General features: G+C 60.1%; 1 protein-coding gene across 4 annotated transcripts in view; it reads left to right on the forward strand.

The window, feature by feature from the left end:
* FBLN2 (fibulin 2) overlaps positions 1-12,233 on the forward strand; it is a 74,862-nt gene that overhangs the window by 15,901 nt on the left and 46,728 nt on the right. For all 4 annotated transcript variants that reach the window (XM_004284323.4, XM_049716009.1, XM_033414056.2 and 1 more), the window contains exon 2: positions 8,935-10,253. In XM_004284323.4, the coding sequence (XP_004284371.3) occupies positions 8,969-10,253 (1,285 nt within the window). In that variant the 5' untranslated portion in view covers positions 8,935-8,968. The remainder of the gene's footprint in view (positions 1-8,934; positions 10,254-12,233) is intronic.

Below are 12,233 nucleotides of genomic sequence, written 5' to 3' on the forward strand. Positions count from 1 at the left end.
GCCGGGCAGACCTGGCTTCATGTCTGCGCACCACCTTTTACTGATGGTGTGACCGGGGGCAGGTCGTGTATCCTGTCTGGGCCTGAGTTTCCTTATCTGCAGAGCATGGTTAAATGAAATCAACATCCCTAGAAGCTCTCAGGCCAGCGCTTGGCATCATGTCGGTGCCGAGGAAGTGATAGTTAATATGAACCTGATCAACAGCTAAAATCCCTCCTAAGTTTCTGTGCCAAGAACACGTTTATTATTTTCCCCAGTGAATTAGATGACTTCCTCTTATCATACAAGGAGCACCAGGTCATCCTCTAATTTCCCTTTTGGCCTTGGGTGCCAGGAAGCTGACCACGATGGGGAGGTCTCAGGGGCAGCTCTTGTTTCCTGTTGGGTCTTCAGTGCAGCACTGTTTTTCCTTTCCGCTCTCTGCTCTTTGATTACTCACTCTTGGCTCCACAGTGCACGTTTTATTACTTTTTACTGTAGTAAAATACATACAAAACTGACCCTCTTAGCCATTTTTTAGAAATTTTAATTTATTTTTGACTACGTTGGGTCTTTGTTGCTGCGCACAGGCTTTCTCTAGTTGCGGCGAGCGGGGGCTACTCTTTGTTGCGGTGTGCAGGCTTCTCATTGCGGTGGCTTCTCTTGTTGCGGAGCACGGGCTCTAGGCGTGCGCCCTTCAGTAGTTGTGGCATACGGCCTCAGCAGTTGTGGCTCGCGGGCTCTGGAGCACAGGCTCAGTAGTTGTGGCGCACGGGCTTTGTTGCTCCACGGCATGTGGAATCTTCCCGGACCAGGGCTCGAACCCGTGTCCCCTGCATTGGCAGGCTGATTCTTAACCACTGCACCACCAGAGAAGTCCCAGAACGTCATTTTTAAGGCTGAGTAATATTCCATTGTGTAGAGAGACCACATTTTGTTTATCCACTCATCTGTTGATGGACACTTGGGTTCCCTCTGCCTTTGGGCCACTGTGAGTAATGCTGCTATGAACATCGGTGTGCAGATACTATTTTTAGTACATTACTTTCTTACCTTTCTGAGCCTGGGGTGATCTCAGCCCAGATTAGAAATTAAAGCTAGGTTTGGGGATCGTTTCTAGGAGCAGACTCTCTGACCTGCTGTTGCAGGGGTGTGTGTATGTGTGTGTGGCAGAGCCTGTGCCCCCACTGGTGCCCGGCCTGGTTCCTCCTCCTGGTGCACTCGTCCCCCAGCTGCTGCTAGTGGCTCACACCTGCGCACTTCTTCAGACGCCCTTGGCCAACAGGTGTTGGTTCCCCGCATGGGCCCAGGAGGTGATCCCCCCGCTTCGTCCCACTGCCAGCCTTGGCCAATGACCCACTGGTGTCCCTGAGTGGGATGAGCCCTGGGGTGCCAGTCACATTGCAAAGCCCCCCCCCCAACACGTTGCAGGCTGGTGTCGGACTTCAGCTGAGACCACATCTTTGCCATCCTGTTTCCCGTTCCCTTCTCCCAGGGGTTCTCCCAATAAACCACATGCTCAGAACCCCATCTCAGGCTCTGCTTCTGGGAGGTCCCGGCTTCAGACAGTGTGTAATTAACTCGAGTGTCCCTCCCGTGGTTGTGCGGCTGTGGGGATGCCGCTGGATTCTGATACGATTGACCTTTGAGCCCACCTGGGTGGGAGCGGGCTCCTTGGAGGGGGCACAATTCCCAGTGTCTGCCACTTACAGGAGAGACAGGTCCTAGCCCAGGAAACCAGGCCGTTCAGGCAGTGGCTTTGGGCCAGGGGGAGCAGGAACTCCTACCTCCCCTGGGCCTCCCTCCTTTGTGTGTAGACAGGAGAGGCCCAGGAGGGTTCCAGAGGATAGAGGGGAACGGGGGAGCCCAGTGATGCTGATGGAGAGTGAGCGTGGACCAGTGATACCCCGCCATCAGGCCCAGCTTCTGATTTTCCTAGAGAAGTTGGGAATCCAACTTAGGTGTAAAATGTTCTGATTTTAAGTGTTATGACATTAAATCAATTATAAATTAATAGCATCGCAATGTTTTAATAACAGCAACTAATTTCAAAAGTGCCGTGTGGGCCCCCAAACACACTCCATAGACAGACGGCCAGGCGGCTGGTTGGTGACCACCCTCTGGCTGGACTTGGGGGCAGCGGGCAGCCGTCTGGGCAGGCTTCTGGGAGAAGCTGGGAGCGGCACCGCCCCCAGAGATGGCGGCCGGCGGGCCAGGTGGTCCTGATGACTCGCGTGCTTGTAACTGGTGTGTCTACAGGGTCCTGAGTGTCTATATCCCTTCTGTCATCCCCAGCTGCTTGAGAATCTGTGTTTGGCTGTAGCTGCCTCTTGTTTAAAAGATAGATCCCCTGCAAACATTTTTAATGTTTTGAAACCACACCAGCACCAACCTGAGACGTTGTTCTTGTCTGGGGCTGCCCAGTAAAGATGTAGGATGCCCAGTTAAATTGGAATTTCAGAGAAGTGGTGAATAAGTATCTCCCAGATATTGCACAGGACATACTTAATGCTAAATCATGATGCACTGTTTATCTGGAATTCCTCTGTAACTGCATGTCTTGTATTTTTATTTGCTAGCTCTGGCAAGCCTATTCTTGTCAGAACCAGAAGGCTCAGAGAACCAGGAAAGGAAGAATTTCCTTCACCTTGTGATTCGGTGTCACGTGAGGCCAGACCCCACATTCGGTAGTGGTGGCACTGGTGATCAGTCAGTGCCCCAGGGCCACGAGGGGGGCACCAGGGTGGCCTTGCTTCTGGGGCCTTCTCTGGGTGGCCACTGAGGTTCATTATCAGGACGGGGTCACTTACTGTAGGGACGTGTATCTGTGTTTGCGGGCGGGAGCAGTGAGGGCGGCAGAGGTGCGGTCAGCTCTGACCGCCAGCCCCCCTTGCCCGGGCGCCCTGGGGTGGGGGAGGGAGGGAGGATACGGGACGGTGGGCGTGTCTTGCACAGAGCCCTCAGCCTCCTGTCTCCCTGGACACTCCTGGGAAGAGACCCTTGCTGAGTGTGCCCCTGCCCCGTCCCCCCACATCCTGGTTGTGAGACGCTGACCCCGGCCTACGTGAGAAGCCCGCTGCCCCCGCCCTAGCAGGGCTCTGGCCAGCCAGGGCCTCCGCCACCTGCCCGCTCCTGCCTTAAGCCTGCTTCAGCTCCGCACAGCTGGATGCACCTCGGTGTGGTGTTGGGGGCTCCCATCTTGCTTCCCGTCTAAGGCTTGCTGTCTCCGTCTCTTGGTTGTGGAGCGTGAAGCCCGGAGAGGATGCCCAGACGCCCGTCACCGGCTTTCACTGCTGGGCACGGTTGGCTGCGTGGCCTTTGTTTCGTGCTGAGTGTGTGAGGGCACATCGCAGGCTTGGTGGTACTCAGAGTGTCAGTCTTTCAGAAGCACCCCCGTCTGCAGCTGTCGGAGCTCGCGGAATGATGCTGTTCCTTCACGTCCCCTGGCCCGTGGCCCATCTCGGAGCCCGGGGAGTCCGGTGTCTCTCAGCTGTCTGTTCGCTCCAGGTCCGAGCGGGAATCCCGCACGCGGTGGCTGTCACGTCTCAGGCCAGTGTGAACCCAGCACAGCATCTCCCCTGCCCACGTTTGCTGTGTGCCGAGGACTCGGGGCCCTTGTCCTTTAGAAGGTCCCCCCTGGACCCTCTGCTGGGGCTGCTTAGTTGGGTCCCAGTGCTTGCGGGTCCAGCTGCCGCGTGACCAGCGGCCCGACACCTGGTGGTAGCGGTGTATCTGCTCAGGGGTTTAGGCAGGTGTGGCGTTGGGGACCCTGGTGGCATTTATACTAGTCTCCGGTCTGATGGGGGTGTCTGAAATGGCCTCATTCACATGCCAGTGTGTGACCAGCGGGAGTGCACACTGGGCTTGCAGGGTCTCCCGGGCAGGGTCCTCACCCGTTTTCCTGGTGGCTCAGGACTCCAGAGACCAAGGTGGAAGCTTGCCAGCTCCTGTGGGGGGGGTGTCGGCGTCCCTCTGCGTCCCCTGTGGGAGTGGTCACCATTCTGAGTCTCACTGGTTCATGGTTACAGCCCCCTGCCACCAGTCGCAGCAAAGGGGGGATGGGCTTGTGGGTTGGCTGGATGTGTTCGTGCCCTCACCTGAGCCCTCCTGCAGGCTAGTGGGGCTCCAGCGGGAGCTGTGGCCATGGGGGAGGGGGAGGAGTCATCACCAAACCCCTGCTCTGGAGGGAAGGAGCAAGGGAGGTGGGGAACCAATACCCTAACCCCTCTCCTGCCCTCTGACCCCCTGTCAGTGGTGGCCCCTGGGCACTGCGGGAGATTAGGAACGCAGTCAGAGGAGGGCAGCGCCCCTGTCCCTGCCGGTGCAGAGCCAGGTGGAGAAGGGCAGGGCAGGGAGTGGGTCTGGGGGCCGGTCACCGGCCTAGTGGCCTGTACCCGTGTCCTGTGTCCCCTCCACCAGCTGGACAAATACCCAGTGGCTGCATGGTGCAGAGTTCTCAGGGAAATGCACGGGGCAGGAGAGCTCGGCACTCACCCTGCACACACGTGTGGCCTGCTTGTGTACGTGCCCCTCTCCTGGTGTCCGCTCCAGGGCTCACGGAGGCCAGCTGGCACTGTAACAATCGTAGTCTTGTTAACGTGCGTGCATTACCCAGCTTCGTTCATCTGTGGGTGTCAGGAGATCCTGGGGGTCTTTCTCTGCGTCTGCCGGGTCCCCGATGGGCCCCTACCTCGGAGTGTGCGCCCCGTGACCCAGCCTCAGGCCCAGCCTCAGGGGTCTTTGTCACCACAGTCTGCCTGCCGGGGCTCCCCACTTCAGGGAGGTCAGGTCCCCTTTTTCAGCCCCTCCCGTCATGATTCCTCTTTTCATATTGGAGGGGGGCCGATTTGCAGAAACCACACATTCAGGGGGCCACTTCCTGCAGGGGCCGTGGGAAACAGCAGCTGGAGACCCCCGGGAGGGGCATGTTTGAATCTGAGAACCAGCAATGTAGAGATTGTGCCCTCCTACTTCTCACTCGTATGCGTGTTCCCAGCCCCGCTAGCTTATCTCCAGGGATGGGGAGCTCCCTCCGCACCTGCAGCCTGGTCTGACTCTGACCTGGAGAAAGCTTTCCCCACGTGGAGCTGAGGTCTCTTGCCCTCCACCCTCCGTACACACCTGAGGGGCCATAACCCGTCCTGAGCAGCTGGGGAGTTGTGCCAGGCGCCCCTGAGGCTGCTCTTCCCCAGGGTAGCCACCCCAAGGGACCCAGCCCCTCGCCACTGGGCCACCTCCTGCAGACACATCCCAGCCGGCCCCATCCCTCTCGAAGGTGGGCGCACCCCCTGCAGACTGACGGCGATTCTGAGCAGCATGCAGGGACCCGGACTTCCATTTTCCCAGCTGGAGACCACAGTGGGAATGACCATGGGGCTCCCAGTTCAGAGGTGAGCCTGGGGGGACCCAGAGCTCAAGCACGTCCAGCCACGTGTGAATGAGCAGAGAGTCCATGGCGTAGGCTTCGTGGGGAACCGGGAGGCCACACGCTGTATGACACCTCAGGGTGGCTGGGGCTCAGGAATTTTCCAGAGAAGTAAGAAGCTGGAATTTTCACGTGAGCATCTCCAATCTGTAAGTGCTGGTTACTCATTGAAAAGTAAAAGCTCACTGCGTGGGGGACTTCCCTGGTGGCGCAGTGGTTGAGAATCCGCCTGCCAATGCAGGGGACACGGGTTCAAGCCCTGGTCTGGGAAGATCCCACACGTCGCGGAGCAACTAAGCCCGTGCGCCACAACTACTGAGCCCGTGCACCACAACTACTGAAGCCTGCGCGGCTAGAGCCCGTGCTCCGCAACAAGAGAAGCCACGGCAATGAGAAGCCCGCGTACCGCAACGAATAGTAGCCCCCGCTCACCGCAATTAGAGAAAGCCCGCTCACAGCAACAGAGACCCAGTGCAGCCCAAAATAAATAAATTAAAATAAATAAAAATTTTTTAAAAAGCTCACTGCGTGGGACACACAGTGCATTCGTGGGCTAGGTAGTGCCCGTGGGCCCCAACTATGACCTGAGGTGTGGTAGAGCCTCTCCACTGTGTACAGATGCAGAGCTGAGAGGCTCAGAGGGGGCAAGGGCCTTGCTCAGGGTTGCACAGCAAGTGAAAACGGCAAGCGGGGGGCCGATGTTCTCTGTCTTTCCTCCGGGCCTGGATTCACATGTTTGTGGGCCGTTTGTGACGGTAGGGGGTCCAAGGGCCAGGCCCCGCTGGGAGCCGTGTGTGGGCTGTGGCGGGAATACTGCCTCCTGGATGCAGGGTTCCTGTGAGTGTGTGATGAGGAGGAGTGGGGGGGCACGGGGGGGAGGAGGCTTCTTTCTTAAATGACACTGTTGAGGGCAGACTGGAGGGAGGGCCTTCGTCCCTCCCATTTCCGTGGTTTGTCATGGGGATCTTGGGCCTCTGTCCTACGGGGCCCTCCACCCTCCTGAGGCGGCCGTTCAGCTTGCGGGGGACATGCGTGTCAGCTCTTGTCCAGAGACGCCCCCCCTCTCGCCTCTTTCCGCGCCCAGCACAGGCTCTTGTCCCTGGAGGCGCCCTTACCATCCTCACCCGGACCATCTCTGGGCTTCTCAAACTCGACAAGGCCCAAACCAGGCTGCCCATCTCCCATGCAGGCCTGTGGCCCTCCTCCACGGCTTTCCCTGCCTCAAGAAGCCCCAGCTTTGTCCTTCCAGGTGTTCAGGCCCAAACTTCTGCTCATCCTGGACTCCCTTCCTCACCCCCACCCAGGCCGTCAGCACATCCCGCCACGTCCTCTCCCGCTGCCCATCTCTCGCCCACCTTCCCATTCTCAGCGCGGCAGCAGACGAACCCTTTAAGTAGAGCGTCCCATCAGGTCATTCCAGGCTCCAGGGCTTATCTGGGCATTACCACCCTGGCCCTTGCCCACTGGTTCCGCTGTAGTGGCCCCTGCTGCTCCCCACCTCCCTTGTGCAGTCCTGCCTCAGGCCCTTTGCACTTGCTGTTCCTGCCACCTGACAGACTTTGCCTCCAGACATTCATGGGGCTGTGTTCACCAATTTGCTCAGGCCTCAGCTCAAATGCCACTTCCTTAGAGAAGCCTTGCTTGACCACCCTGGCCAAAATAGGCTCTCCCACACCCCGGCCTCTTCCTGTCCCGTTTCCTGGCTTTCATTCATTTATGTCTTCATTATCCTCATGACTGGCTGGCGTTCAGTAGCCTCTGGAATTGCTCCGCGCACCAGAGTGCCAGCGCTGGCAGAAGGTCCATGGGGCCTGCCTCACTTGCTGGTAAGCCCCAGTTCTGGAGGGTGCCGGCTTGGAGGGCCTGTGCCCTCAATCCTGGCTGACTGGCCTCGGAGGCAGACCTCCTCTCCTGCTGCGTGGCCGCTGAGTTGCTCCGTCACTGCCCTGCCCGACAGGGTCCTTGCGCTGCCGTCGCACTCTCTCCCCAGCTCAGCCAGGAGGCGGGCAGCACGATGGCTGCTTCTTTCTCCTCTCTGTTAAAGACTTTTAAGAAGTTCCTGTTGTTCTATGTTTTAGGTTTGAAATTTACAAACTTAAAATAGTAGAGATCTCACTTTATTGTCTTTTTTTCTAAATCAGACAATCGTTGTAGTGACTGCAAATGATAGTGCAGCTTCGGGGCCGGGAATGGGTGGAGAGGGAGCCCTTGTCTGTGACTGAGGAGCATGCAGCCCAGGGGTGCAGGCCTGGCCCCAAGTCACACGGGTCCCAGGACTGTGGGACCGGCGACTTTTGCGAGGATGGAGGTGGGGGGAGGAGCGAGGACAGTGAGAAGGTGACATTTGAGTGGCTTGTAGAGGGTAACAAGGAGGGGCTGCGGGAGGGTCATGCCAGGGCCCCTGGAGGGAGGGTTAGGGTGGCTAGCACAGGGAACCCAGACTGTTGCTTCCTGGTTGGGAAGCCAGGAAGCCATGCACATTGGGGTCAGCTGCTTTCAGATCACAGCGGCTTTGCAGAGAAAGGGCAGGAGTGGATGGCGGGGAGGGAGGTGGCAGGCGTGTTCCAGGGCAGATGGGGGTACAGCTCGAGCCAGGGCAAGGCTGCGGTGGTGGAGGGAAGTGGGCAGAGGGCAGAGAGCTGTTCACGCAGCTCAGTGGATGGGCGGGACTTGGTGTGTGTGTGTGTGTGTGTGTGCGCGCGCGCGCGTGCGCACGTGCGGGGGACAGCGGGTGTCCAGGATAATTCTGGGAACGGTGGTATTGTTTGCTGAGGCATCTGAGGAGGTTGGCAGGAGGCTCCCCTGCAGCATAACTTGCAGTGCAAGGGGATCTGTTAGGGGGTGTTCCTGGGCCCTGGGGTCCGAGGGCCACGGCAGGGGGCTTGGCTGTGTGCCGAGGCCTGGGAGGGCCTGGTTCCTGCCCAGTGTCCACTTGGCTTTGCCCTCTGGCTGGCAGCCACGGGACTCTGGGTGCATGGCTGGGGATCAAGCTGGGTTTCGGGGGGAGAGAAACTGTTTGGGCGCTGGTGACTGTGTGTGTGAGACCACTCGTGGTGTCCCGGCACATAGGTGAGGCTGTGGGTGAGACAGCGCATGTAACTGTGCCTGGAGGGCTGTAACCCGGCCTCTGCGTGCCTGCCACAGAGGGCGTGAGACCCCGATGCCCCAGGCGTGCCAGCCATGTGCCTGGAGAATGCATGTGACAGTGTGAGTGTGTGCGGGACCGTCGGCTGAGGGTCCTACCCGGGGACGCGTGTCAGGTGGCAGGTGAGAGTGGGGGTCAGCGGCCCTGGGCAGGGCCATGCTGGCAACTCTGTCAACACCTGAGCGACGGCAGTGCCTGTCTGTGCATCTGAGCAGGTGCGAGTGGGAGCGTGTGCGTAGGGATGTGAGGACGAGTGCATGCGTGTGAGTGAAGGTGGGGAGGCTGCCCAGCCGTGCGCACGTGCCGGTGTGTGTGCCAGGTGTGCACACGTGTCCCCCTGTGGCCGCCCCGTGGTGCTGATCCGTGTCCTTTCCGATTCCCCCAGGGCCTCGTGAGAGAGAACGGTAGATCTGGAGGCGATGCGTGGCCGGCTGCGGGGCATGGCATCACTCGCGGAGCCCGTGGGAGCCTGGCTGGCCGTGGCCGTGGCCCTGGCCCTGGGCCCAAGCCCCAGCACGGCGGTCCCGGGGCAGGACTGCACGGGCGTCGAGTGCCCCCCGCTGGAGAACTGCATCGAGGAGGCGCTGGAGCCGGGTGCCTGCTGCGCCACGTGCATGCAGCAGGGCTGCGCCTGCGAGGGCTACCAGTACTACGACTGCCTGCAGGGTGGCTTCGTGCGCGGCCGCGTGCCCGCCGGCCAGTCCTACTTCGTGGACTTCGGCAGCACCGAGTGCTCCTGCCCGCCGGGCGGTGGCAAGATCAGCTGCCAGTTCATGCCCTGCCCGGAGCTGCCGCCCAACTGCATCGAGGCCTTGGTGGCGGCCGACAGCTGCCCGCAGTGCGGCCAGGTGGGCTGCATCCACTCCGGCCGCAAGTACGCCGCCGGCCACACGGTCCACCTGTCGCCCTGCCGGGCCTGCCACTGTCCCGACGCCGGCGGCGAGCTCATCTGCTACCGGCTCCCCGATTGCCACGGAGATGCCGCCCCTGGAAACTTCTCTGACGCCGAGGAGGGTGACCCTGAGCGACACTATGAAGACCCCTACAGCTACGACCAGGAGGTGGCCGAGGCGGAGGCCGCGGCGGCCCTGGAGGGCGAGCTCCAGGCGGGCGCTGGGGGCCCGGCTGCTCTGGGAGCTGGGGGTCAGCCACCTTCAGCCATCCAGGCCACCCGCTGGCCGGCTGCCCTCCCCAGGCCCACGGCAGCTGCCGCCCTGGGTCCCCCAGCCCCCGTGCAGGCCAAGGCCAGGAGAGTGACGGAGGACAGACAGGAGGACAGAGAGGAATTGACAGTCAGGGAGCAGCCGGCAGCAGGTGGCCCCAGAGGCTTGGATGGACGGCCCACAGCAGGTCCAGCCCCTGGTCTCCCTGTCCAAGAGGAGGCGGCAGAGGCCAGGGCACGGCCCGAAGAGAACCTTATCCCGGAGGCCCAGGCCACCCCCCGCAGCGCTGGGCAGGAGGGAGCTGGGCCCATTCCCGCGTCAAGCACGGCCAGTGTCCCCGCATCACCGGCCACGCAGAGCGCTCCCGAGGGCCCGGCAGAGCCCAGCACCCACGCCATCCTGACCACACCGCACCAGGACGCGGCCCGCGTCCCACCCACCCAGGAAGTGCCCAAGCAGCCACTGGTTGTGCCCCGTTCTCGGCCAGAGGAAGACACAGACCCCAACTCTGTGCATTCTGTCCCCAGAGGTGACCCTGAAGGTAAGCCTGTTTCCTGGTTTCTCCAGGGACACTCATCCCAGGGAAGGGCAGCCTCGGGGCTCTGTAGCCCGGCCCAGGTCTGTGCACAGCTGCCTGGAGCAGGGGAAGCTGGGTCTGCGGGGCCAGGCCTCCGGGCTGGAGGCTCTGAGATGGGGCTTCCTCCTGGCTCAGCTTCTGGGGGTAGCATGGTGGGTGGATGGGTGGGGTCCCTGTCAGGGTAGGTGCTGGGCTACCTGATAGGGCTGTGGCCGAAGGCCTCTTACATATACCTTATCAGGGCTGGGGGACCCCTGCAGAGGGGTCCACAGGTGCCCTGGCAGGAAGTGGGAGCTCACAACCCTGATACAGCTGCCTGCTCACACCTCCCTGACAGTAGCCTCTGGTCATGGATGCTGGGCTCTTGGCCTCTGTGGTGGCAGCAGAGTGGATGCAGGCTCTTGTGGGGGCTCCTTACAAGAGCCCAGTACTGGGTCTGTCACCCCTTCCTGCCAGGGGTCCTGCTAACATACAAGTGGTTTCTGTCCCTCCTCTGCTCAGTACCTGCTGTGGCTCCCACCTACTCAGAGTAGATACTGAAGTCCTGTCAGGGGCCTCAGGCCCTGCACAGCCTGACCCTGGGGCCTCCCGGGACTTCTCTTCACCCTTTTCTTGTCCCTTTCGGCTGTTGTAACAAAAATACATAGACTGGGTGGCTGAACAGCAGACGTTTATTTCCCATAGCCCTGGAGTCGGGAAGTCTAAGATTGGTTGTCTGATGAGAGCCTGCTTCCTGGTAGAGCAGATGAGGCCACATCTCATCTGGGTTACATCAGAGGTGGAGCAAGCTCTCCAGCATCTCTTCTTAGAAGGGCACTAATCCCATCATGAGGCTTCCACCCTCAAGACCTAGTTTTCTCCCCAAAGCTCCGTCTCCAGATACCATCCCACTGAGGATTAGGGTTTTAACGCATGAGTTTGGAGGTGGGAGCATAAACACTCAGTGCCTAGCAACCCTCTCCCTCCGCTGTGCTTAGCTGCACGGGCCTCCTGGCCCCTTCCAGTACTTTCCAGCCCCAGGGCCTTTGCACTTGCCACTGCCTCTTCCTGAAGTGCTCTTCCAGGTGTCCATGAAGTTCGCTTCTTCCTGCCATTTGCTCTCTGTTCAAGGTACCTGCCTAGAGAGGCCTGCCCTGACCACCCCAGTCAAAGAGCACCCCACCTTCCTCTTACACTGCTTTAATTCCTCCCAGTAATACCTGGCATTGTAGCACATCGTTACTTGTTTAATTTTGTCTCCCCCGGTGGAATGTTAGAGCCATGAGTGGAGGGACCCCATCTGCCATCTTCTCTGCTGTGCACACAGTTGGTGCTCTGTGAACATTGGGTGAATTAATGAGGGAATGGGGGAGGCTCTCTGGCCACCCCTTTGCCAGTCATCCCCCCTCGTGCTAGTTCTCTGCCACCCCATGAGCACCCTACACTGTCATCCCCCTGTGTCCCACCCCTTTGCTCACACTCTTCCCAGTGAGCTCAGGCAGCACCGCTTCCAGGAATCCTTCACTGGGTCTTTGTGTCTTGCATGACCCTTCCTCCATCCCCACTCTGCAGCTCCCTGCCCCCACCTCTGAGGGAGCCCTAGGAGTTGTCTGGGTGTCTAGATATCTCTCTCCACAGCTGCGAGTCCATGTCTTGTTCAGTCCTGTGTCATTCACTCTGTAGACCCTTATTAGGTAGCAACTGTGGACAGGCCCTAATGGGCCGCTGGGAGGCAGGAACTGGCCAGTGTGGTCCACAGGCTGTGAGTGGGGGCTGCCCGGGTGGCATCTGGGATGGTTTCCTGGGGGAGGGGGCCCGTGTGTCCAGAGCTATGGCCCTTGCTGGGCGACCGCTGTGTGCTAAGGCCGAGACTGCAGGCTCCCGCAGCCCCCAGGCCCCCGCCCTGGCGGCTCCTTCCATCCTGCTCTCGGTGGACGGGCACAGAACTCGCCCTTGCTGAGCACC

This window comes from Orcinus orca, chromosome 10, assembly GCF_937001465.1.
Source record: "Orcinus orca chromosome 10, mOrcOrc1.1, whole genome shotgun sequence".
NCBI classification, from domain to species: domain Eukaryota; kingdom Metazoa; phylum Chordata; class Mammalia; order Artiodactyla; family Delphinidae; genus Orcinus; species Orcinus orca.